The sequence below is a fragment of the Halichoeres trimaculatus genome, unplaced genomic scaffold (genome assembly GCF_033239565.1).
Source record: "Halichoeres trimaculatus isolate MK-OKI-2021-1 unplaced genomic scaffold, fHalTri1.1 fHalTri1_scaffold_12, whole genome shotgun sequence".
Lineage (NCBI taxonomy): Eukaryota > Metazoa > Chordata > Actinopteri > Labriformes > Labridae > Halichoeres > Halichoeres trimaculatus.
In genome coordinates this window covers 27,764,716-27,792,357 of record NW_027437190.1, presented here as the reverse complement: position 1 = coordinate 27,792,357, position 27,642 = coordinate 27,764,716, and the positions used below count along the sequence as shown (strand labels likewise).

Here is a 27,642-nt window from a genome sequence, read left to right as displayed (position 1 = left end):
AACTGAATAAAGCCGAAAGATAGTTGAATGTTTTGAAGTTTTAATGAGGTTTCTAGCTGAATGTTTGACTGAATGAGAAGGGTTTAAATCAGGCTGAAAAATGTCCTGAGGGGAGATTTAAAAAAAAAAAAAAAAATCCCATTCATCTTAATGGGACCAAAATTGCGAAATATGTGAAATATCTCTAAAAGTATAAGTGGACAGGGCGAGAAAAGTCACAGCCCCCATGTCCAGGATGAATCCCATATTTTGAAGCTTAGGGGGGAAAACTGGTTGAAATTTGTAGAAGGAGTAGCGTTCCAAAAAAGTGGGTGGAAGAAGAAAAAGAAGCGAAAAAATAAAGAATTTTGTCGCAGAAGAACATATGCTGCGAATACATTGCTGCATTCCAGCAGTTAAAGTTTTCAGATTTAGTCTGAGTTTATTTGAGGGAAAACTTTGTCAGCGGACTTGAGACACTGTGAGATTGAAACAAATAAAAGACAAACACACAGTTTGTTGGTGATTCGTGATTATATTTTCTAAGTTCCTAAAACCTTCAGCAGAGAGAGAACACTTGTGTTAACGTAAAAGGATGTGAGTCATTGTGGTACAACTAAAATCTGATTAAAATTACTTCCTTTTGATAGTAATATTTTTGAGACTTCCTCTTCCTATGGACAACTATTCTCTTTAAAAAGCAGCACAGAGTCCAAGGACTTCACTCACTAGACATCTATGTATTCTCTGCCTGAAAGACCTGACAAAAAAAACGTGAGTTTTCTTAACTTCAAATGTTATTTGATGGATCTGATACAATTTTCTAAGGGGGCTGTGAGGAGTCATAGCCTACCGATCGGGTTGAGCAGGACCAGATTAATAAACGGCACGTCTAAATCTCTATGACAACATCATGCCGGCTGATGAAGTTCAGTTGTCAGAAGAGAGATCCATGTTTTTCTCTGCTGAAAAAAAAAAAAATTCTGTGATTAATTTTGTAGTGATGGTGGACACAGGAGCCTAACTGTCAGACAGAAAAAGGACAGAAAAGCAGAAGAAAGCCAAACAGGAGAGTGCAGCTCGAGCTAAAGGCTAAAAGGGCTAAGCTGTTAGTGATAATGTTCATTCCAACCCACATGCAGCAGTTATTCTGCAGTGGTCTGTTCAAACTTGAGTGTCTATCAATGAAATGAAGAGTGATAATTAAACATAATATAATATAATATAATATAATATAATATAATATAATATAATGTAATATAATACAATATAATATAATATAATATAATATAATATAATATAATATAATATAATATAATATAATATAATATAATATAATATAATGATCTGAAATATACACCAAAGTTTGTCACTAATGATTTGCAACTGGAGTTGTTACAGCTGCCCATTACTCCTCCATCCTCCCAACTGTGACAATGAAAACTTAAATATTATTGTAAATATTGCATCACATTTTGAAATTTAAGTAACTCTCAAGTTAACTGTGTTATTTTAGCTATGTATGATATTATGCGTTTAATTGTGTATAGATGACTGCAGCTATGGCTCTTCTTGTTTTTGGCTGTGTGCTGCTGCAAGGTGAGTTGTACTCATGGAAATACATTCTTTTCTTTTCTTTTCTTTTCTTTTCTTTTCTTGTCTTTTCTTTTCTTTTCTTTTCTTTTCTTTTCTTTTCTTATCTTTTCTTTTCTTTTTGGAATGATGTTTAAGCTTCCTAAATCACCAAGCCACTCGACCAAACAGTAGATATTCTTAGAAAATAAAATTTGCACTTTTTCTAATTTCAAAGCATTTTTCTGTTTCAGGTGTCCTGGGGGAACAGTTACTGGTCTCTCTCCCACGGACTATGGAGGTTCTGAATGGATCCTGTGTGACGATCCCCTGCTCATTTGATGTGACAGACGAATATCAATCAAACCTCGATAAAACATGCAGAGCAATTTGGTTTAAAGGATTTTTTCGAGGGCCTATTGTATTTGATAGCAGTGATGCACAGGGGAGTACAATACAAGGAAATCTAAATGGTGACTTATTGTTAAAAGACTGCACCACAACCTTGAATGACATGAAATCTGAGCACACCGATGACTACTTCTTCAGGGTAGAATGTGACAATCCCCTGAAATATACCTATTATAATCAACTGGTACAGATTTCTGTCAAAGGTAGGTTTCTCACTCCTTTAAGTCACTCTTCAGTCTTGAAGCTGCTCTGTCACCTTGTTTTTCACTGATTGTTTGAAATAAGAAAAATGAATGATGATAACAGAAGGAATGACTGCTTTTATCGTTCATGTGCCTTCCCACCAGATGATCCACAGAGACCCACTCTGACTCCGTCCACACTGGAGGTGACAGAGGGAACCTCAGTGAGCCTGACCTGCTCTGCTCCAGCTCCCTGTCAGTCTCTGCCTCCTACTCTGACATGGACCCCCGGCCTGGGTCAAAGTCAGGAGACTCTGCAGGAGAATCAGGACAAAACCAAAGTCCAGACGTCTGTGGTTAACTTCACTGCATCACACCTCCATAACAGATTGGAAATCTCCTGCACTGCTGTCTACAGAAAGCAAGATGGCAGCACTGAGTCATCTGTAAGCAGCAGTTTAACGGCTGAGGTCACATGTGAGTACATTTGTCATTGTTGGAAATTTGTGAAATGACTGTCAAAATCAACTTCATCAAATTTAATTAAGGTAAGTCCTTTATTCAGTATTCAATCATTAGGAAAAAAAAAACATCTAAGCAGTGGAGGGTGTTAGTGTGAGATTTTTTCCATACTAACAACTCACAGTCAGTGATGTATATCAATTTTTTTCTTTTTAAACAGCTAGATGACATCTTTTGTCAGAAAACTACACGCTTCCTTCAATTGACAAAGACTGATATTTTAAAACTAGATCTGAAAGGGAACAGTCAAATAAAAAAAAGGCAAGAAGGAAATGCAGATCAACCAAAGAGCCAGCTGTAATCAATGGTTAGTTTGTTGTCACAGAGATAATTATCCAGTCTTTTAGAGGCCTTTTTTTGCCCTGTACCTCTCAAATGATTTTGCATGAAGTCTTGTACCAAGCAAACAATATGGAGTTCACTAAGTTAACACTCTCACTTACAAGTGAAAAAAAAAATGTGACTAAAGGTTTGTAATTCAAGATCAGATGGGAAAGATGTTTAATATTACCAAAAAATTATTCTTAATATTTCAGATCCACCCAAAGACACCACAGTGTCAGCGAGTCTCTTTGGTCCAGTTAAAGAAAACACAAATGTGACTCTGACATGCAGTAGTTACGCCAACCCAGCTGTAAGGAGCTACACCTGGCACAGAGCTGATGGAGGCCTGGAGGTTTTTATTGGGACTGGACGTGTTTTCAAAATTCAAGCTTCTGAAGTCAGTGATCCAGTTTTCTGTAAGGCTGAGAATGAACTTGGAGCTGGGAAATCAGACACTGTTCACCTTGATGTTTGCCGTACGTATGAAATCTAGATGAAATGAACCCTAAAAAGTCACATTTTAATACTTCCTCTTGTTGAATATATAACAACAGAAAGCTTGTGAGCTTTGAACCATGGCACATGTGCTCCACTGCTTCAAATCATGAATGTTGTTGAGCATTAACTCTTTCATAAAGTGACACAAGAACAAGGATGTGATTATAATCTGTTATTTCTTATGACAGGTCATGATCACTCTGCTGGTAGCCCCTACAGTGGAGTATTGGCTGTTGCTGGTGTGTCCCTCACTCTGGGCATTGTCAACACGATCTGCATGATGCTCCTTTGGTATGTTACTGCACTGGACTTTAAAGCTGTGCTTGTGAGCTAATATCACATTATTGTGTATTCTTTATGTCCACCTTTTATTTCTTCATATCCCCTTTTCTTTTCTTTGTGAAAGGAAACAGAGAAAAAATGTCAAACCAAAAGTAGAGGACGAAACATATGCAACACTGGAGTCTAGAAACAGAAGTCCAGACTATGATGTCATCGCCCGACATCATGAGTGATCCTGGATATGGAAGTTGGGCCGTTTGTTTGTGTTCAGTGATGAAAGTTGATATTCTGCTGAAAAAAAGTTTCACTGATGTATGCTAACCGCTAACTTATTCATGGAATTCTCAAAGTATGGTAGCATCAAGCTAGCACCAAACGCTCTACATCATTTTTGGTAGATTAAGAGCTATATAACATGTTGAATGGATTAAAAATGACTCTCTTGTACGAGACCATTACACTTCTTTGTGTGTTCAGGGATGAAAGTGAATATTTTGCTGAAAAAAATGAGTTTTTTGATGTGTACTAACAGCTAGCATATCAATGCAATTTTACAATGTACATTAGCATTAAGCCAGCGCCAAGTTCTCCAAAGCAGTTTGGTAGATTAAGAGCTATATAACATGTTGAATGGATTAAAAAAACTCTCTTGTGCAAGACTTTTACACTTGTTTGTGTTTTCATTGATGAATGTTGCTATTTTGCTGGAAAAACGAAGTTGTATCAATGAATGCTACCCACTAGCATATATATTGTAGGAGAGTTCTGTATCAGTGGGTTCTTTAGGAGATCTCTTGTATCCCTGTTTTTACCTTGTGCTTTTATAACAGTACAAACACATGAAGGAAGAGGTATATGCACATGATTAAACTTACTTTAAAGTATGATTGACCTGAATCTCTCTACTTTAAACACAAAAGTAAGTCTTTTAGCTCAGGCTAGCTAGTCACATACACTTTAAAGCCTTTATATGACTTGCCTGGATGATTTTCAGTATATCACTAACAGAAACTTTAGCCAATTCCAGAAACACCTTATTTGTTTAATCTCCGCCATCATAACACAGTCTTCTGTCATTTTCCACTGCTTCTTTTGGTAACTGGAAATGCCCTTGCCACTGCACGCCAATACAGAAGCGATCTGTGCATAGAGCTTATCACAGCCTCAAGTCTTTTGGAATATGATGCCACAAGCTTGGCATCACATTCAGTTTTCTATAAGTGACCTGCTGGGGCAGTAATTCATCTTTGCAATGTCTAGTCTGCCAGAAACTGCAGAAAGAATGTTGTTTAAGTCTGAATAAATCGGGATTGAAGATACCCCTGACACTTTTAAATTGTTCATGTGGCAGCATATTTGGTAGTGGAGATCTCCCAGTGGAGATGATAAACAACAACCGAGTGACACGGACGATATGTAAGCAGTGTAAGAAAACAGTGTCGTACATCGCGGCTAATACAAGCACTATGCTTAGGTACATACAAGACCAACTGTTGAAGGCCAGAAAATGCAACTTCCAGAGTCAGGTGCCAGAGCCACGTCATTAACGAGAGACATAAATAAGGTCAGTCTTTTTTTTGTTTTAACTCTGTGTTGTCAGAGTTAGATTTTTTGAAACATTTCATACAAACTTTGTTAAATGTCTCCTTCTAGGTTTATTTAACTCCACTGATCAAGGAAAACAATATCAAACAACTTGGGCTTAACTCTTTTAGATTTAATCTATTTGTAGGAAAATGTTGTCGGTGGACTTGAGGCACTGTGATGCTCAATAAAAGACACACAGTTTGTTGTTCATTTGTTTTTTGATCTACAGAGTTCCTGAAACCTTCAACATAAAAAGAACATTTGTCATCAGTAATGTAAAAGGTTGGATGAGGATCTGTTGTATGCTGAAACTGAAATCTTCTGATAAAAATGACTTCTCGCTTATAGCTGGGTGAATGTTTTCTTTTAGGACTTCCTCTTCCTATTCTGTTTGAGAAGCAGCACAGATTATGAGGAACTTCACACACCTGTACATCGCCCGGCTCCATGCTTAAAGGACTTTACAAAAATGTAAGTTTTTTTTTTTAATTTCAGATGTTACTCGTTAATTGTGATACAATTTTTTGAATGTGCACTTTTTCTTAAGTTGAATTTGGCTCAATAAGTGTTTTATAGAGGGATGAAAAAAGTCACTTTAACTTTAAAAGTTAAAACATATTTGCATCTTTAAGTAGACATCACTCAGCTGAGCTTTTGGACATTTTGATTGATTAACATATTTATGTTGAACAGATTCATTTATTTAAGATGGACTGTGAAAATATCGGAAATATACACCAAACGTTTGTCACTAATGACTTCAGCAGTTGCCAAAGCTTCCTTCCTGTCTTTCATTACATGTCACCAACAGCCTGTATTTCAACAGCAGCCTTGCTGTGACACTAAGTTACTTATTAGTAACTACAAGTATCATAATGAATCAATTAATGACCTCTTATAAACCCTTAAGTGAACTGTGATATTTGATCTTTTTATGGTGTAATGTGTTTAACTGTGTGTAGATGGCTGCAGCTTTGGCTCTCCTTCTTTTTGCCTGGGCAGTGCCGCAAGGTGAGTTGTACTGGGGGCACCATACAAAAAAACCTGAATGGTGAATTACAATCCCTTAAAAAAAAACAAAACAAAACAAAACAAAACAAAAAAAGACCAACAACAATAATTTAAAAACTTTCCAACTTTCCAAATGATGAACATTACTGAGCAGTTGGAGAGAAATAACATAACAATACTTTCCAAGCTTTTTTTTTTTTTATTTTAACTTAACAGTTAATATTCTCATGACTATATTAGTCCTTTTTTAATTTTAAAATTGTTTTTTCCTTTTTCAGGTGTCCTGGGTGGAAAGTTTCTGGCCTCTCTCCCACAGACTATGGAGGTTCTGAGTGGATCCTGTGTGACCATTCCCTGCTCATTTGACATAGAAGACAAATATCAATCAGACCTAAATGAAATGTGCAGAGCAGTTTGGTATAAAGGATTAAATCGATGGATTGTTGTGTTTAATAGCAGTGGTGCACAGGGTACCATACAAGGAAATCTAAATGGTGACTTATTGTCAAAAAACTGCACCACAACCCTGAATGACATGAAACCTGAACACAACAATGACTACTTCTTCAGGGTGGAATGTGACAATCGCCTGAAATATACTTATGATAATCAACACGTACAGATTTCTGTCAAAGGTAGGTTTCTCACTCCTTTAATTCACTCTTCAGTCTTGAAGCTGCTCTGTCACCTTGTTTTTCACTGATTGTTTAAAATAACAGAAGGAATGACTGCTTTTATAGTTCATGTACCTTCCCACCAGATGATCCACAGAGACCCACTCTGACTCCGTCCACACTGGAGGTGACAGAGGGAACCTCAGTGAGCCTGACCTGCTCTGCTCCAGCTCCCTGTCTGTCTCTGCCTCCTACTCTGACATGGACCCCCGGCCTGGGTCAAAGTCAGGAGACACTGCAGGAGAATCAGGACAAAACCAAAGTCCAGACGTCTGTGGTTAACTTCACTGCATCACACCTCCATAACAGATTGGAAATCTCCTGCACTGCTGTCTACAGAAAACAAGATGGCAGCACTGAGTCATCTGTAAGCAGCAATTTAACGGCTGAGATCAAATGTGAGTACATTTGTGCAGTACTGATTTTTTCTTTTTCAAAAGAAGGCAAGTTGTTGACTAATTTTTTCAAGCAGTTAAATTCCCCTTTTAATTAGAGGACAGGTTTTTTTTTTTTTAACCCTTTCCTTCATTGAATAACAGATTTCTTGTTGTGTGATCAATGTTTTTATTGCATCATTGTTTTTAATATTACAGGTAACATCTTAAAATAACTTGTGTTAAGTATAACACAAATGATTCTCAATATTTCAGATCCACCCAAAGACACCACAGTGTCAGTGAGTCCCTCTGGTCCGGTTCAAGACGACACAAATGTGACTCTTACATGCAGTAGTTTCGCCAACCCAGCTGTAAGGAACTACACCTGGTACAGAGCTGATGGAGACCTGGAGGTGGTTATTGGGACTGGACGTGTTTTCAGCATTCTAGCTTCTAAAGTCAGTGGTCCAGTTTTCTGTAAGGCTGAGAATGAACTTGGAGCTGGACGGTCACGCGACACAGAGATAGAAGTTCAGCGTACGTATTAAATCTAGATGAATTGAGCCATAAAATGTCACATTTTAATATTTCCTGTTATTGAATATAAAATCAGGAAGCTTGAGAGCTTTGAACCATGGTACATGAGAAGTGCTCCAATGTAAATTTAAATAAAAAAAACATCAATACAAGCAACATTTCTGATAAATAACAATCATCAGACAAGAAAACAGACAAGTAACTGTTTTATAAAGTGAAAGAACAATGGTGTGATTAATCCGTTATTTCTTATTACAGGTAATGATCACTCTGCTAGTAGCCCCTACAGTGGAGTATTGGCTGTTGCTGGTGTGTCCCTCACTCTGGGCATTGTCAACACAATCTGCATGGTGCTCCTTTGGTATGTTACTGCACTGGACTTTAAAGCTCTGCTTGTGAGCTAATATCACATTAATGTGTATTATGTTTATATACATCTATCATTTTAAAGCTTAACACAAAAAGTAAAACAATTTGTATTTGGTAGATTATTTCTTTGTTGTAACAATGCTTCTGAGCAACAGATCTTCAAATGGTGCCACATTTGTCAGGAACATACATGTGGGATGAGCAGAGCTGAGTATGTGGGTTGTGCCAGTGAAAAATTTGTCAAATTTTCCCAGCCAATACTACACAGCTTATTCTGCTCTTGTTTTGAGCTCTTGGTACCACAGGGTGCTCCTGTGGTCATGGGCCTGCTATAGTGTCAGTAGGTGTCTGCTCCAAGAAACGTCATGCCACCTTAGACTGATTTGTACTGGGCCTGTTTGATGGGATAACTTCAAACTGGTGTTGAGCAAAAACCAAGCTGTGGCATCTTCTAGAATGTGATAAAGTGGGGCTGCCTTACTGGAGAAACAAAGTGTGTCATCATTATATCAGTGCAGAGAGATATTCTGCAGCCATTGGCAAGCTCACATCTCCACTGCCTGGGGCCAAATTCAGTCTTTCAAGATAGCAAGGCTTGCCCCACAGAGCAGGGTTTCTCAGAGACTACCTCCAGAATTTGTGAGTTGCAAGGATGGAATGGGCTGCCTGCAGTTCATTCAGATACTCATATACCAGAAATATGGGGCAGCACATGCTAAAAAAAACCCAGCAACATTTTGTCACATTTAGCTTCAAACCATGTGCAAAAAAACGGGTTTGATTTTTTCTAGTGACCTTTTATGACATTAAGAACAATATTTGTCATCTTAGAAAAATCTTAAATAGTTAAATGTAAATATTAAATGTCACACGTAAATGCTAAATCTAAATCTAAATGTTAAATCTAAATCTAAATCTAAATGTTAAATCTAAATCTAAATCTAAATATTAATGTTAAATCTAAATTTGAATCTAAATGTTGAATCTAAATATTAAATCTAAATCTAAATGTTAAATCTAAATTTAAATCCAAATGTTGAATCTAAATATTAAATCTAAATCTAAATCTTAATGTGGTGTTCAACATGATAACATGTTGAACACCACAATGGTAGCTCCGTGAGCTTTTATTTTGGTACTTCCTGTTACTGGGAAGTTCAATTTGCATATGAGTTTAATATTTAGTTGAGTCCAAGAGATTTAGATTTAACATTTAGATTTATATTTAGCATTCACGTGTGACATCTAATATTTACATTTTACTATTTAAGATTTTTCTAAGATGACAAATGTTCTAAATGTCATAAAAGGTCATTAGAAAAAATCCCACCCGTTTTTTTTGCACATGGATGAAGCTAAATGTGACAAAATGTTGCTGTTTTTTTTTAGCATGTGCTGCTTTACAAACGGCGCCCCATACAGAAAAAGTTATGAACAGATTTAATGAGTGAATGCAAAGAAAGTTTGGCGGTTGGACCCCATTAAACATTGAGCAAAATAATCAATGTAGGGGGTGCAATGGCGTTATGAATTATGAACATCCCCCAGTGGAGTCTAGACACTGGTGGTGGTGGTGAGTCTTGGATGGAGACTGGAGGTGACCAGGGAGGAGGGCCGTGAAGAGAGCCCAAAAGACAGCTGACAGCAAAAGAGACGGCATTTGAACTTTGACAGCTATGAAATGATTGGCTTACGATTGAAGCAGAGTCACTGTGATTGGATAGAGAGAAAAGTTGACACGCCTCCTGGTCAGCTGATAGATGATGATGATTTTTCATGGGTGCAAACCAGATACTCATCTCTGCTTCTCATACCGCAAATGCATGTTCCTTACAAATGTGGTGTCATTCAAAATAGAAGAAAAACCCGAACCTCTCAACAGTATATGATTTATTGCCAAGAAGCAATGCTACGACAAAGAAATTATCTACCAAACACACGTTTCCTTACTTTTTGTACTGTATATATCATTCATTCTGTTTGATTTTCTGCCAAAGGAAACAAATCAAGAATCTGAAGCTGAAAGAAGAGGACAAAACGTACGCCACACTGGAGCCTACAAACAGAAGTCCAGACTATGACGTCATCGCCAAACGTCATAAGTGATCCTGTATACAAAACTTGGTGCTTTCTCACTTTCTGCTTTTCCTGAATTTACTGTTATACCAGCTTTGACATCTAACCGTTAATTAATCAGTATTATTAACAGAAGTGGACACTTTCTTCAGGAAGCCTCAGAAACATTTTTTATGACTTTCAAAAAGTCATTTGGGGGTAACACTTTACTTTAGAGGTCTGCAAATTTCATTACACTTGGTTAATAATCAGATAAAGTTTTTTCTTATTTCAGAATTGGTAGGTTACTGTTTTTTCCAGTTTCTTTGAAATTAACTCCAAAATGCAAGGTAAGAAGGAGACGATTATGAAATAATTTATTTGAAATTAAATCACAACCCACCACAAAATGTTTTTAGAAGTATCCCAATGTTTCTGCTATTTCCAGAGAAGCAGGTAATAAATAGCTGCTGAGTCCTCAAATACAGAAGTTAGGTTCATTGTTTCCTCTGGTAATTACCTTTGAAATGTTCAGTGAATAATTCCATTTCCCAATTAGAAGTTGATAGTTAGCTATTTGTTATTTGATTTCACCAAGTTCTTTAGTACCCGGTTTGTTTATATGCATAATTAAGATAACATGCAAAATATGATCAGGCCTATAATGTTTTACATGATACCACTGAAGGCTTCAGATGTGATATTCACCAAGAGTGGGGTTGTAAATTGGCCTTACCTGATTGTGATAGCCACTGCGAGTACAGGCGCTCTGTAAAACAGAATCTGGCCAGAAGTTTTTTGCAAATTTCCACCAAATTTTCATGAAATTTCAGGGGTAATTCAAAGAAATAAGATAAACTTTGTCTAGTTATCACGTAAGTGGGATGATATTTGGGGACCTCTAAAGTAAAGTGTTACCCATTTGAGTAATGAGTCTGAAACTTGGAGAACAATATTGCTAAATGATTGTCTATATAAATCTGTGTCTGCCTTCCACATAACAATACAACAAATATCTGTAGTCCATATTCACTCTGTATCCCTGATATTCTGATGTTTGCTGTTTATACTTTGATTTGGTGTCACATGAATAAAGAGCTGTACTGATTTTAGGAGAGGATTAAAGTGACATTTTCATGATTGCTGTGCTATTATAACAAGTAGCGTGGGGATTTTTTTTTTTGAGGAAGTAAAAAAAAAAAAAAAAAAAAGGCGTGGCCTCCTTGCGAACAAAAGTATGCAATATTGTATTTTCACCACTCATATCGCCACATAACATTTAGGAGGGCGCTGTTATACACATCGTAAAATGCTCAATAAGCAGAAGAGAGAAATAAGGAAGAGAATACAGTGATGAAACACAGAATTATCAAACTGTTAAAAAGGAGTATTTTCATTAAATCACAGCTACCGTCTGGAAAAAGAGAGGAAGCATGGCTTCCCTTGGCCTCTGGTTACAATGAAAACATATTTCTTTGGTCATAAACAATCAGTTAATGGGCTTAACTTAGAGGGGTTGACAAAACACCCCATCAACTTCAGTTTGGAAAGTTCAAGGCTTCAAAATTCTTAAAATCACCATAAAACTGTTTTAGAGTGACTCTGCTCATCACTTTCACAATAAAAGCTGGTGGATGCTATCAGTTGGATATGTTACAGTACATTTTTTATCACACATACACTGTTAAATGTGACTTGTTGTTTCAACATAAAAATATGATGCAAAGTGCTGCCTCAAAATTTTATGTTCAGTCATAAAATACTTTTTTTTTTGTTCTAACACCAACAGAAGATAAACAAGATGTCTTGTGTCAACCCTGGTGTTAGATTGTTTGATTTAGACGTGTTAGTTAACTCAACTTCTTTAGGTACTTGTTTGAAATAATTTGTCCATTTTAACTCAACTAAGGTTTTCAGTTATGTTAACCTTTCATTTTTGTTTAAATAAATTATATTTTCCAGTGAGGGTTGGACTCCGCCAGGGCCGCCCTTTGTCACCGATTCTGTTCATAACTTTTATGGACAGAATTTCTAAGCACAGCCAGGGTGTCGACGGGGTCCGGTTTGGTGACCTCAGGATTGGATCACTGCTTTTTGCAGATGATGTGGTCCTGTTGGCTTCATCAAGCCGTGACCTTCAACTCTTTCTGGATCGGTTCGCAGTCGAGCGTGAAGCGGCTGGGATAAGAATCAGCACCTCCAAATCCGAATCCATGGTCCTCAGCCGGAAAAGGGTGGAGTGCCCTCTCCGGGTTGGGGATAAGATCCTGCCCCAAGTGGAGGGGTTTATGGATCTTAGGGTCTTGTTCACGAGTAAGGGAAGGATGGAGCGAGAGATTGGCAGGCAGATCGGTGCAGAGTCTGTAGTAATGCTGAGCCGGAAGGCAAAGCTCTCTGTTTACCGGTCGATCTTCGTTCCCACCCTCACTTATGGTCATGAGCCTTGGGTAGTGACCGTAGGGCCGGGCTCTCCCTTAGAGATAGGGTGAGAAGCTCGGCAATCCGGGAGAAGCTCGGAGTAGAGCCGCTGCTCCTCTGCGTTGAGAGGAGCCAGATGAGGTGGCTCGGGCATCTGATGAGGATGCCTCCTGGATGCCTCCCTGGTGAGGTGTTCAGGGCACGTCCCACTGGGAGGAGACCCCGGGGCAGACCCAGGACACACAGGGGAAACTACATCTCTCGGCTGGCCTGGGAACGTCTTGGTATCCCCTGAGAAGAGCTGGACAAAGTAGCTAAGCAAAGGGAAGTCTGGGCTCCCCTGCTTAGGCTGCTGCTGCCGCAACCCGACCCCTGATAAGGGAAAGAAGAAGCAGAACGGATATTTTTTAGTTTCATAACTTTTCATATGTGGGCAATAGACCACACCATTTGGCTCAGACACTCTGAACTCACCTGTAAGCTCTGCATTGTGCAGTAGAGTTTCATACTCATGGTCTACCCTCCTTACTTGTGGTGATAAAAAAAAAATGTGATTCTCAAAGGCATTCTGGGAGTTAACTTGAAGGTTGCAGTTCCGTAAAACAGTTTGAGGCTCTCCTATCCACTGCTTTCCCATCTCACTCATGGTGACAATAACTTTTAGATCACCACTCACAAAAGCATTCTGGGTAATAACTTTTAATCCCACATCCATCTGAATTCCTTCACTGTCGAGTTAACTTGGATTTCTGATTTATTTGGACATGGATTTTCAAGTTAGGAAGTGGAGGTATCAAAACAACCTCTGTAACCTTTTGTCATATTGACAAAGAATGATATGCTTGAATAAATGTACAGTGTATCCTAAGTTCACTTTTCTTACTTCCTCTGATTCATATAAAATCCTTCTGATTATTCAGTGATCCTCACTCCTCCTCTCAACATCTTCAGCCTCTCAGCTTGAAAAGACCTGATCCAAAGGTAAGATATTATAGTTTCACCCAAATGAACAGATTCAGTGTAAATGGAGTTTATAAATCTGTGCTAGTCTTCAATTGGGAAGTTGTGTTAAATTTAGATTTTGAGGAAACAAATCAACAATAAACAGGATACAGTGATTGACAAATCTCATAAATCCATGTTTTATATAATGTTCAAACAACACAATCTTTTTAAGTTAAGCACTCGGACTCTTTCACCAAGAAGCCATGCGTTTTTTATAGACGCAGTATGCAGTTCGGTGTTGTTTACTGCAATGTGGAAGGCATTCCCTGAGAAGGTGTTAACTGGATAGGAGCATATGTTGTTCCAAAACTTGTGTATACCTTTCAGCATTGATGGACTCTTTCTAGATGTGTAAGCTGCTCAGGATATTCAAAGGCTTTGACTGGGAAACTTTTTTTTTTTTTTTTTTACATTTTAAACACAGTTTGTGCACAGACTGATGTACCTCTACAGATCTTTCGTTGTGATGGACTCAGCCTCTCTAAGATGCTCTTTTTATACCCAGTCGCCTTGCTGCTCTGTTGCCAGTTAATCCAATTACCTTTTAACTTTTCCTTATCACAACTACTGACTTTTTACAGCCTTCTGCTGCCTTTGTCACAGCTTTTTGAGAGGTGTTGCTGCCATCAAATTCTAAATGGGCTAATCTTTTGCATGAAAAAGTAAAAAGTCTCACTTTGAATATGTAATCTGTTGTTGATGTCCTACTGTGGATAAGATTTGGGTTTATGAGATTTTCAAATCATGTAATTCTGTTTCAAGTGTCATTTCACACGTCATTAATATTATTTCATATTTTGATCTTATACAACAATCAGACTTTATTGAGCCAAAAGTACTGACACAACAGTGTTGCTGCTTTTCAGACTATCTGCCTCATCGGGAAGATCAAAGATGGCTGCAGCTTTGGCTCTTCTTCTCCTTGGCTTTATGCCTCAAGGTGAGTTCTTATCTCTTTTTAAGAACAGTGACACATTCCTACAAAAAAAACTTTTTTTTTTTTTTTTTTAAATAACAGCAAGACACGACAGAGAGTGTAAAGGAAAAAGTCCTGCTGTCTTCAAGTTGATCATAAGTTAGTAATGAATAATTTTATTTCTTGTTTTTAAGACATTTAAATCAAGTTCTGTGGAAACATAGATGAGTCCTCTTAGTTTCATTTCACTTTTTTTTTCTTTTTTTTTTTTTTGCCTAAAATGTAAAGTGATAAAATTAGGTGTGACTAATCAATGTAAATTCTTTTGTGTGTGTGTGTGTTTTTCAGGGGCCCTGGGGGGACAGTTTCTGGTCTCTCTCCCACAGACTATGGAGGTTCTGAATGGATCCTGTGTTACGATCCCCTGCTCATTTGATGTAGAAGACAAATATCGTTCAGATCTTGATAAAACATGCAGAGCACTTTGGCGGATCAAAGGATCAAAAAAATTGTTTTCAGTTTTTGATAGCAGTGATGCACAGGGGAGTACCATAAAAGGGAAACTGAACGGTGACTTATTGTCAAAAAACTGCACCACAACCCTGAATAACATGAAACCTGAACACAACAATGACTACTTGTTCAGGGTGGAATGTGACAATCCCCTGATGTATAATTATGTTAAACAACACGTACAGATTTCTGTCAAAGGTAGGTTTCTCACTCCTTTAAGTCACTCTTCAGTCTTGAAGCTGCTCTGTCACCTTGTTTTTCACTGATTGTTTGAAATAAGAGAAATAAATGATGATAACAGAAGGAATGACTGCTTTTATAGTTCATGTACCTTCCCACCAGCTGATCCACAGAGACCCACTCTGACTCCGTCCACACTGGAGGTGACAGAGGGAACCTCAGTGAGCCTGACCTGCTCTGCTCCAGCTCCCTGTCTGTCTCTGCCTCCTACTCTGACATGGACCCCTGGCCTGGGTCAAAGTCAGGAGACACTGCAGGAGAATCAGGACAAAACCAAAGTCCAGACATCTGTGGTTAACTTCACTGCATCATTCATCCATGACAGACAGGAAATCTCCTGCACTGCTGTCTACAGAAAACAAGATGGCAGCACTGAGTCATCTGTCAGCAGCAGTTTAACGGCTGAGATCACATGTGAGTACATTTGTCCAGTACTGAATTTTGCTTTACAAAAGACAGCAAGTTGTTGAAGAAGCAATTAGAGGACAGAGATTCACTCTTCACTTTGTTGAATTACAGATTCCTTGTTGTGCAACTAACGATTTCATTGCATTATTGTTCCTTCAAATATATTAGGTATCATTCTCCCAGAATCGACCTACAGGGGACTGCTAATAAAATACACATTAAATATAACACAAATGATTCTTAAAATTTCAGATCCACCCAAAGACACCACAGTGTCAGTGAGTCCCTCTGGTCTGGTTCAAGACGACACAAATGTGACTCTTACATGCAGTAGTTTCGCTAACCCAGCTGTGAGGAGCTACACCTGGTACAGAGCTGACGGAGACCTGGAGGTGGTTATTGGGACTGGACGTGTTTTCAACATTCAAGCTTCTAAAGATAGCGGTCCAGTTTTCTGTAAGGCTGAGAATGAACTTGGAGCTGGAAAATCAGTGACCATTCACCTTGATGTTCGCCGTACGTATTAAATCTAGATGAACTGAGCCATAAAATGTCACAATTTAATGTTTCCTGTTATTGAATAAAAAATCAGGAAGCTTGGGAGCTTTGAACCATGGCACATGAGAAGTGCTCCTTTACCATTTTGTGTCTGTTATCTTCCACTGCCTCAAATCATGAATGTTGTTTTGCTTTACCTGTTTCATGAAGTGACACTAGAACAATTATGTGATTATAATCTGTTATTTCTTACAACAGGTAATGATCACCCTGCTAGTAGCCCCTACAGTGGAGTCACTGCCCCAGCTGTTGCTGGTGTGTCCCTCACTCTGAGCGTTGTTAGCATCATCTGTGTGACGCTCCTTTGGTATGTTACTGCACTGGATTTAAAGCTCTGCTTGTGAGCTAATATCACATGGTTATGTATTCAATATGTCCACCTTTTATTTACTGTGATTTTCCTTTTCTCGCCAAAGAAAACAAAGACAGAATGTGTTGTCAAAAGAAGAGGACAAAATGTACGTGACACTGGAGTCTACTAACAGAAGTCCTGACTGTGACGTCGTCACCAAACATCTTAAGTGATCCTGAATCCAAAACATCCTGCTTTCTCACTCTGCTTAACCTGCAACACCTGTAATATCAACTTTTAACTGTTCATAAATCAATATCACTCAAATTATGTGTAGCCGCACATTGTTGACAACTTCCTTAACACTTTTTTTGGTAGTATTTACGCCAACCTTCATTTAAAGGGTGATGCTTTAGAGCAATTTTTATTTAAGATCTATGCAAGGACACAGTTTTATTTTGGACTACTACGATCCCCTAAAATTACATTGCATATTATGAGGAATATGTTGTAACTCCTTACAAACAATAGCAAATGTATGTAAAACACATGAACAATCTCTGAGCTGAAGGGTAGACAATAACATAAAGTCTTATAGAGCTTATAAAACTGCTCAGTACGTCCCCCCTGAATTGTTTAAGTTCAAATGCATGATTTTTACTCTGACTCTGACTTTAAAACAAAACTTGTGAAATCCAAAGTTTTTGTTGTTTCTAGTTTAAGGTTTTGAATTGATGCTAATTTCTATGATTGTGATGTCTTAATTTTTAAAGTGTTGAACTTTAATTGACATGCCTGCCTGCTGTATCAACTTCTTCATGATAAAGCTTGATTCAAACTATGCCAGTGCCTTTTGTCTGAAGGTTTTTTACAGTTAAGTTCTGGTGAAACTGTTGCCTTACAAATAACACATGTCAATAAGCTATCATTGTGATACTTATCTTGATAACTGTGTTGACAGAAAATACACCACTTTTTAAATCATCTTCTGATGTCCCCATCACCAGGATATCATAGTTCATGTGAGGCCTTAGTTGAGGAACATTTACCTTGGGGGACTGATTAATAAAGCAAAATGAGCACTTCTATCATTTGTTAAAGTGTGTTTATAAAAAGCCCTTTATATTTACATCCTGTTTGTTTGTTTTTTTTTATCATGGGGATTAAATATACAGCATCTCAGATCCCATTACCTAACACCAACCTGAAAGGTATAGGTTGGTTCTGGTTGAACTTGATCGGCCATTCAGCTATGTTGTCTGGTAGATCAAAGTATTGTACCTGAGTGATCCGAACCACCTCCTTGACTTAAATGTTTACAAAAAATAAAAAAATAAAAATAACTCTTGCACTATCTAGGTTTTCCTTTGGTCTAAATTCTTGCTTGTGTTGTACGTTGCTTTGGACAAAAGTGTCTTCAAAATGAAAATGTAGAACAGTTGCCCAGTTGTCAGTGATCTTGCATTTTTTTCTCTTTGGCTGGTGAGCTTGCTGTTTTGTGGTGTGAATACTGAACACATTATTCTTATTTTATTTATTTAAAAGGTTTTTTTTTTGTTGTTGTTGTAGAGCCTTGGTCGCGAAAAAGCCACATCAGGAAATGAGACATTGACAGCAGTAGGAGTTTGAAATGACCCCTTAATAATGAAAAGTAAAGACAAAATGCTCCAACAGAGGAACAGGTTGGAAAGAAAACTTTGAACCTCGCAAGTTCAAAATTAACGCTATAGCATACGAAAACAAACAACAACAAAAAAAAAATGTCAGAGACTATTGACATGTTTTTAATTTGCTCTCAGGTAGAGTTTAAGTTGAGGTTTAGCTGCATCTAAAACAGTCTTTAACAACAAGAGTACCCTGAAAGCACCGAGTTGCAGACTGATTTAATGATTCATAAATATATTTTCTTTTTATCACATAAAGAGCAAAGAGCAGGTCAATAATCTTCAAGTCTCTGAAAAACCTGTATTGTGCAACATAGGACTTGCATGCATTTTATTGATATTAAGAATAAACTAGAACAGCCAACTGTCGAGATTGATTTTAAACAAACTGAAATGTCTCTGTCGCTCCATAAAAAAAAATCTCATTTCTCTGCACATACTATCTATTGAAGCACTATTAGTGAACTCTGCCAGCACAGTAAATGAAACAAGGGAATACTTCAGAAACCAAAGTTTGATTCAACCCTGAATTCAGCTTCAGGTTTTAGAAAATCTTTAAAGGTTGATAAGAGCACAGCATTGAAAATCAAAAAACAAAACAAAACAAACAAACAAAAAGAAAACGAACTGTACATTCATTGGTTACACGCTTGTGTGACTTCCTCCTATTCAACACAAATAATAATGCTGAGAAACTAGCACTCACTTCTCTAAACATCTTTCACCTCTCAGCCTGGAACACTGGATGAAAAGGTAAGTTATAACTTTGTGTAAGTGATTAGAATTTATTTCCACTTAGTCAACTATTTATGGGTAAAAGAAAAATGCCTTGGTTTGCCTTGACGGTTAAAAGTTGTAATTCAGTTCTTTCTTTATGTTCTAAAACAGCTGCGCAAAACAGTGTATAGTTTTGCAAATGAATGAAAAATAGATTCATTAAAGATGTCAAGTATTTGTTAGTTTTGCCCTTAGCGGGCAGCATAGCTTCCTGTCTTATTTTAAACATCAGCTTATCTTCTACATCTTGAACAACAAAGAACAAGGTGCAGTAAAAAAAATTTTCAAGGCAGTTTGACAAGCAGAGGATTCCTTGAAGAAGGGGTATTAAGGGGGGTAATTTTTCCACATTGATAAGGGTTTAAAAAGGAATTATAAAGTTGTAAAATGTTTTCTTTTTTATAGTCTTAACTTTCCGTCAACATCAAATTTTAAAAACAGCCTAAGATGAAATAATTCTCTAAATTTAAGTTCATGTGACACTGACAGAAGAATTTTTTATATGTGCAAAATCCAGGCGTTTATGACTCCTCTGAAACCCAAAGATGGTGACAGCTCTGGTCCTCCTTCTCACTGCCTGTCTGCTGCAAGGTGAGGTTTTGGTCACTTTATCATTTAGTTTGAATTTGCTATTTCTATATATCTTAAACTATATATTCACAAGAAATGTCTGCTTTCTAAGATTTTTTTAAAATTGTATTTCAGGGGCCCTGGGGGGACAGTTTCTGGTCTCTCTCCCACAGACTATAAAGGTTATAAAGGGATCCTGTGTGACGATCCCCTGCTCATTTGATGTAGATGACAAATATCAATCAGACCTTGATAAAACATGCAGAGCACTTTGGCGGATCAAAAGATCAAAGAAATGGTCTTCAGTTTTTGATAGCAGTGATGCACAGGGGAGTACCATAAAAGGGAAACTGAACGGCGACTTATTGTCAAAAAACTGCACAACAACCCTGAATGACATGAGACCTGAGCACACCGATGACTACTTATTCAGGGTGGAATGTGACAATGGCCTGAAATATAATTATGGTAATCAACAAGTACAGATTTCTGTCAAAGGTAGGTTTCTCACTCCTTTAGTTCACTCTTCAGTCTTGAAGCTGCTCTGTCACCTTGTTTTTCACTGATTGTTTAAAATAAGAAAATGAATGATGATAACAGAAGGAATGACTGCTTTTATAGTTCATGTACCTTCTCACCAGATGATCCACAGAGACCCACTCTGACTCCGTCCACACTGGAGGTGACAGAGGGAACCTCAGTGAGCCTGACCTGCTCTGCTCCAGCTCCCTGTCTGTCTCTGCCTCCTACTCTGACATGGACCCCCGGCCTGGGTCAAAGTCAGGAGACACTGCAGGAGAATCAGGACAAAACCAAAGTCCAGACATCTGTCGTTAAGTTCACTGCATCATACCTCCATAACAGACAGGAAATCTCCTGCACTGCTGTCTACAGAAAACAAGATGGCAGCACTGAGTCATCTGTCAGCAGCAGTTTAACGGCTGAGGTCACATGTGAGTACATTGGTCCTGAGTGGAAATTTAGGACATGAATCCGTTTCTACTAAAATAACAATAAGTTCTTTATGCAGTCTTCTATTAATTAAAAAAAGAGTCATCCACCACTTTGTTAAAGCTCCTGTTTAAAATTCTTGACTTGATGTGATACATCATGAAACTAGCTGAGGGGATCAAAACCTGCTGAATGATAATAAAGCATCAACTTTGGAAATGTATAAGACTTTGATTATTGAAAGATTAAACATTATTCCCCATACTAAAACAAAACTCAATTCCTGAATAAAACCTTTAACCACTGAAATGGTGTTGGTGTCACAGAGCCTTTTCTCCCGTTCATTTGATTTATTTCATTGTTAGAAAAACAGCAGGATGTGATCTTTTAGATAATTTTAAATAAACAAAAACTTATACTTGAATAATTTAAAGACTTACAGTTTGGACCAGTCCAAGGTGTACCCCACCTCTCGCTCTAAGACAGCTGGGATAGGCTCCAGTCACCCGTGACCCTGAACAGGATAAGTGAAATATAAAATTGTTTTTTTGATTAGCAAGGAACAGTAAAAAAAATAAGTTAAAAGGAAAATAGTCGTCAGCGAAAAAGGCAGCTGTTATCAATGTCTAGTTTGTTTGTCGACACAGAGATGATAATCCAGTCTTTCAGAGGCCTTTATTTGTTCTCTCACCTTTCTACTGATTTTGCATAAAGTCTTATCTTGTACCAACCAAACTAAATGGAGTTGAAGTTGCAAAAGGTAACCGTACCAACTACCAAGTAAAAACAAGATAAGGTTTGTAATTCAAGATCTGCTGAGAGAGATGTTAAATAAAACTAGAAAATATATTTTCTCAATTTTTCAGATCCTCCCAAAGACACCAGGGTGTCAGCGAGTCCCTCTGGTCCAGTTCAGGAAGACACAAATGTGATTCTGACATGCAGTAGTTACGCCAACCCAGCTGTGAGGAAATACACCTGGTACAGAGCTGATGGAGACCTGGAGGTTGTTATTGGGGCTGGACAGATCTTAAGATTCAAAGCTCTCAAAGACAGTGGTCCAGTTTTCTGCAAGGCTGAGAATGAACTTGGAGTTGGACGGTCAAACCACACACAGATAGACGTTCAGTGTAAGTATCATTTAAAATAGTTAAATAGTTGTGGGCATCTGGGGTTATTTTTAAGTCAAACCTTATCAGCTAGCACCAGAGAGTGGATCAGTGGTGTCAGCAGACTGTGAACTGAAGGCATTAGTTTCAGGTGAAGTAAGGCTCTTGCATTAGAAAGTGGGTAATGTTTTAAGACATCGGAAGTTACAGCTTACGCTCACACTTCCCCATAAAATGTAAACTACAGAGGGATTATTTTCTTATTAACAACAGTGAATGCATGCACAACTAGGGTGCAGAAGCACTGCAAAGTATAATGGTTTCTCAACCGATGTGGAGGAATTAACCACCAAAAAAATACACTTTTTAACTTAATGTCATCACTTTTACGGACGGCAAAATGCTCCCAGGCTTGTGAAATAGCAGTGAGTGGACAGAGGAGATTAGCAAGTGGACAGATATTAGGTGGAAGAGAGAGGAAACACAACTCTCCCTCGTGACTGCATTACCCATGGACACTTATCAGACGGTGACAGACCAGGATGTAAACATTGTGTCATTTTATTCCCCAGTTTTAATTTGGTCATAAAATCTGTTTCTGTTAATCATAATTTATAGGTTCACTCGTTATTTACTGTCCATATTAAGTCCATGTTTGGTCAGAACCTCAGCCCCAAACCAACTTTTTCACTGTATAAAGCAGCAGTTATTATTGCTTGTTTGCAGTCAAACCTGGTTAACTAAGGTTGGATATAGAATACACATTTAATTACACACATGCAGACGTGGCTGGTGTATCAGTGTAAAGTGTGACCCTGTTAACTGGTGACTCTCGGCCTGCTGCTTCTAACAAGTTGAATTTAGTGTTCAAAAAATGCTAATTAGTCTGAATAAATGGAGCTAAATGCTGCTTCTGCGGTCGAGATGCGTGTGCATCTTTATGAAGACGTAGACTAATAATCCCTTTATAAATCACCCTGGTCTATGCATCTAAACCTGTTTTTAAAGTCTTCCTTTGGGATTTCATTCAAAAGTACTACTGTTACTCATTGCAACCAGCAAAGAGCAAACAATGCATTTAACTCTAACTATTGTAAAAGACTAACACACTGCCCACCTCAAGTTCACCTGGATTCAAGCCATCCACCTCTGCTGGTCACCTGTTGACTAAAAAACTGTAAATAATTTTCAATTAAATCTCTTCACATGTATATAAAAAAAGGTATGAAATAAGGGGTTATGAGAAAATACGCTTGGATCTCACCAAATCAGGGGATTAGTTCATAATCTGTGATATCCTACCAATATTCATGCTGTGTTAAACATTTTTCAGATCCACCTAAAGACACCACAGTGTCAGTGAGTCCTTCTGGTCTAGTCAACAAAGGCACGAATGTGACTCTGACATGCAGTAGTGGCGCCAACCCGGCTGTGAGGAACTACACCTGGTACAGAGCTGACGAAGACCTGGAGGCTTTAATTGGGACTGGACAGACCTTAAGATTCAAAGCTCTCAAAGACAGTGGTCCAGTTTTCTGCAAGGCTGAGAATGAACTTGGAGCTGGACGGTCAAACCACACACAGATAGACGTTCAGTGTAAGTATCAATACTTGATTGTCTTTGTTGTTGATTTTTCCTTGATCTCCCTAACTTGGCACCTTAACTTCTGATTCTGGTCTATCCCCAGATCAGGAGGCCTCTACTGTCCTACTGGGGGACATTTTTCAGAAAGACATTTATTCCTGAGCCCACAGTTTTCACAAGTTTCTTCCCCAGCAGATTATGTGATCTACTACTTTTTCAATTTGTTAAAGTATGACTGAATTTGACCCTGTTGTCGCTCTTTTCTACTTCTATTACAGATCCTCCTCAAATCCTGTCCTCATCTGACTGCACAAAAACTGTGGATCATCTCAACTGTTCTTGTAACACTTCAGGAGATCCTGCCCCCACTTTACGTTGGTATATGGATGGGTCACCTGCCAACAACTCAGACAGTTTTGCCGTCAGATATGAGTCTACAGAGGGCTCAGGTGTTGGTTTCATCTCTGTGAGTCAAGCACAATGGAAGGATGAGTTCACCTTGCTTTGCAGCAGCTCAAACTCTCTGGGATCTGCTGCTCAGCGGTTTTATTTCTTCCTTGAACCTCAAGTATTGGCAGAAAGTCAAGGTTTGTCTGACAAGAATCACAACACACATTTTGCTTTCCTGCTTAATACTTTTACCAGGAGAGTGGTGTGAATGAGTCTTTATTAAAATAGAATCTCTTTGTAGGGTTTTACTATGACCTGATGTAATCACTCGATCAAATCTTTAAACAGGATGTCCAAACTTTGACCTGAACAGTCATTTCTCCTCAGGGTAACATTCCTTGTATGTTTCAGACTCTGTAGTCGTACCAATCTTGATCACTACAGTTGTTGCACTGCTGGTGCTGGTGTGTGCTCTCCTCTTTGTTATCAGGTAAGGTCATGGAACAGAACATATCACACATTACATGTTCAGTGTTATGCCAGCTCCCACAAATAGTGAGCTAGCTAAAAGTTCAGTGCACACCAACCAAAATGGACTAGTTCACGTTCATAGTTTGTTAAAATATAAGGGCACTTATTTTTACTAGTTTAAGCAGAGTGTTGTACATGATACAGTTTTGTCTAAACTTACAACCGCCTGTGAATTCTTGTTAACGGCCTAAATTAATATACAATGTCAACTCTAAATGTACATTTGGTGAAGTATTTCACCCAAACTGGTAGAGTAAAAATGAATCTTTAGTTAAAGACCTGAATTTCTTATCCAAAATGGTTACGTTTTGTTTTTGTGGTATGAGCATTTTGAAAACCTTTTGTAAACAGAGAATAACACCATAGATTCATTCATCCATTATCTTAACTGCTTTCCCTTTACCCCACATTATGTAACAACACCCCAATATGTAATAATGTAATAAATGCACTTCATTATGTAATAACGCCGCATTTTGTAATAAAATTCTTGAACGCAATTTTTGATAAACTTTACAGCATCATGTAATAAGTTCCCACATATTGCATCACTTATAACAAAATGCGGGTTCCCGCATGCAATAAGTAAGAACGTATTACATATTGCGGCAAGGTTTATTACATATTGTTTCCAAGAATTTGTTTTACATGTTGTGTTCAAAATTTGGAAGGTTATTACAAAACGTGGTGTTATTACATAAGGAAATGAAAGTTTATTACATTATTTATCACAGTATTATTATTATATACTGGGGCGTTATTACATAATGTGGCATTACAGGCTGCATAGGGGGCTGACGCCTTTCCCAACTGTCTTTGGGTCAGAGCAAAGACTGTATAAAACATGGAAGTAGTCTCGCCGACGTCACCCGTCTGTTTCTGAAACAAAAAATGAAGCACATTGGCTATGGCGGCCATATTGGTAGTGGCAAGGGCTTCGCCTACAGCCATAGGGCGCCTGTCAGTCACGTGACCCTCAGCTGTGCCTCTGATTGGGGGAGCGCGGGATCTTAATATCCTCCGAACGGCCGAGTTAGAAAAAAAATTCACCCCCCCGTACAGTGGGTGCTTTTAGTAAAATTAGCGACTCAGACAGAAGACGTTTTTTGAACCAGGCTGTGAATAGGTAAACTTCTTTGAAAATGTCTTTTTTTGGCTTGGTGTGTATGTGACTTCCCCTACTTACGGAGCCAGCCTCAAGCGAACACTCGAGAAACAGTAAATTTGAGCACTTCCGCATTGTCTCATATTCTCAGACTGGAGGTTGCAGCTTGGGTCAGAGGCGATGGGGGATCTACCCTAAACAGGTCATTAGTCTATTAACATATAGAGACATTTATGCATGCACTCACACCCACAACCTAATTTAGAGTGATCAGCTAATCTCGTGAAAGCCCCAAGAGAAATCCCACACATGAACGGGGAAAATATGCAACCTCAACAATACCAGGTTCCTGTCTGACGAGGAGACTGAACCGGGAACCTCCACGCTGTGGCAACAGCATTAACCACCTCACCAGCAGCTATTTTTTACACGAATGAGTCATAGGACCGAGAAATTCTGGCACTTAACACTCTATTGACGAGCCTCTTTTCACGCATGCTAGGCTTTCAAACCTCAAACCTTTTGACTCCAGGGCCCGTATGCATGTGAAGTCATTAAACAAATGGGACCATCAGCCCTAACGTTCTGTCATGGCTGCAGCATTGGCCACATACAGAACTGCAAAATAATCACAAAAAACTGCAAATACACCATTAAAGCAACATAGGTGCAATTAACATCATAATTAAGGGGAACCCCTGTAAAACCCCATCAAACTAACTCAAACTACCCATGTCTACCACTCATAAAATGCAATAAACCTGGCGAGTGTGTGACTGAGAGAAGATCAAGAAATGGTTGTGTAGCCTGAGAAATAAAAATGTTATTACAAGAATACACAAACAGCTATTATCCGTGAGTCAATCAAGCAAACAAAGAGAAAGAGAAATGTTGGCGATCTTGAACAGAGTAAATATGTGTGGTGTTACAGCACAAAACCCCCAAAAGAAAATCAGAAATATGAAAGCTGTTTTGTCAAACAAGCGCTGCACTGAAAGAATGTGTCTCCTAAATCTAAATTTGCTGTCTGGCTACACATTGCCACCTTTGTCTACTGTCTTTGCATATTTCCTCTCAGACTGTATCGTATTGCCTAATGTCTGCCTTTGAACAGCCGAACAGGTGCTGTAATTCTTCTGTTAGCGCCTGTAATGGTGAAGTATACCTCCATTAAAACAAACACTCTTTTGGCCCATTAACCTGGCTAAAGCATACCGCTGATCAACTTTTTTTTCACTATTTGTACAAATGGTCCGTGTTCCCCGCTAATGGCTTGTCGTGCATACGAGCCCTGGCCTGGCTGTGTCCATTATGTCATGTTTGTTATCATAATCAAGCGAAATACTATCTGGCTTTGACACATTATTTTTATTTTCATAGTCACTGGCTCTTTTAAGGTAGTTTCTGTGCAAAATGTCCTGTCCTGCTTGAACTGCACTGAAACAAGGTAGGAGGTATCAAGGAGGCTATACATTCAGAAAAACACTAGCTGTTTTTTGATGTGTGTAGACACTGTTGTTTGTTATAAAGGTTCTCCAGTTGAAGTTAATACTAATGAGACCTTAATTTGGTTTAAGCTTCTCCAAATTTCACCTTCTTTGTTGTCAGTTGTTTAGTGTTGGTGATTTTAACGCGAATAAAGAAAAAACAAAGATGATGCAAGATGCACATTTGTTTATACTGTGCTGCTTTTTTCAGAGCTCACACGTCTCACCACAAACTGCTGAAGGGTCAAAGCTCAGGTAACGGCAGCACTGCTGGTGTGAGCCAACTTCTACCAAGCAGGGAAGGAAATGAGGTATTTCATCCTGAAGTCAGGTATTTTTCTACTTTATGCTCAAGCAGGGTAACCTTACCGCCTGTTTCTTCTCCTGAATTGTAGCTGGTCAAGTCAGAAGACAAGGACATATACGTCAACACCGTTGAGCTAAAGGAGCCAGATGTCTCCAAACCTGCAACATCCTCTGAGCCAAAAAGTCCTGACATGCAGAGCTCTGGCTCCAACAACGCTGAAGGGGAGAAAAACATCTCAGGGGAAACTAACGCGGAGAGTAAAGAGATCATTTACTCCAGTGTGATCTGGAGGGGCAAGAATGAACAAGGAGAAAAGGCAGACAACGCAAAGTAGAAAGATTACACTGGAGGACGACTGAGCAGAGATGGGGAATCTGTACGAAGAGGAGCCTTGAAATGTAAAGGAGAAAACTGAATGTAAATACGCTTAGGCCAA

General features: G+C 38.4%; 1 protein-coding gene across 1 annotated transcript; it reads left to right on the top strand.

Moving 5' to 3' along the window:
- Positions 1-1,846: 1,846 nt before the first annotated feature.
- Positions 1,847-27,540, top strand: LOC141800634 (B-cell receptor CD22-like). Its single transcript, XM_074683295.1, has 11 exons — positions 1,847-2,165; positions 2,310-2,621; positions 3,203-3,466; positions 7,693-7,956; positions 16,133-16,396; positions 21,559-21,822; positions 23,135-23,398; positions 23,665-23,967; positions 24,188-24,266; positions 27,111-27,225; positions 27,304-27,540. Exons 1-11 carry the CDS (start codon positions 1,847-1,849, stop codon positions 27,538-27,540), a joined length of 2,685 nt encoding a protein of 894 aa, XP_074539396.1.
- The last annotated feature ends 102 nt before the right edge of the window (positions 27,541-27,642 follow it).

Coding starts and splice junctions, on each gene's coding strand:
- LOC141800634 (XM_074683295.1), top strand. CDS start 1,847: ATGGAGGTTCTGAATGGATCCTGTGTGACGATCCCCTGCTCATTTGAT. Junction 2,166..2,309: donor GGTACAGATTTCTGTCAAAG/GTAGGTTTCTCA, acceptor CCTTCCCACCAG/ATGATCCACAGAGACCCACT. Junction 24,267..27,110: donor GCTCTCCTCTTTGTTATCAG/GTAAGGTCATGG, acceptor TGCTTTTTTCAG/AGCTCACACGTCTCACCACA.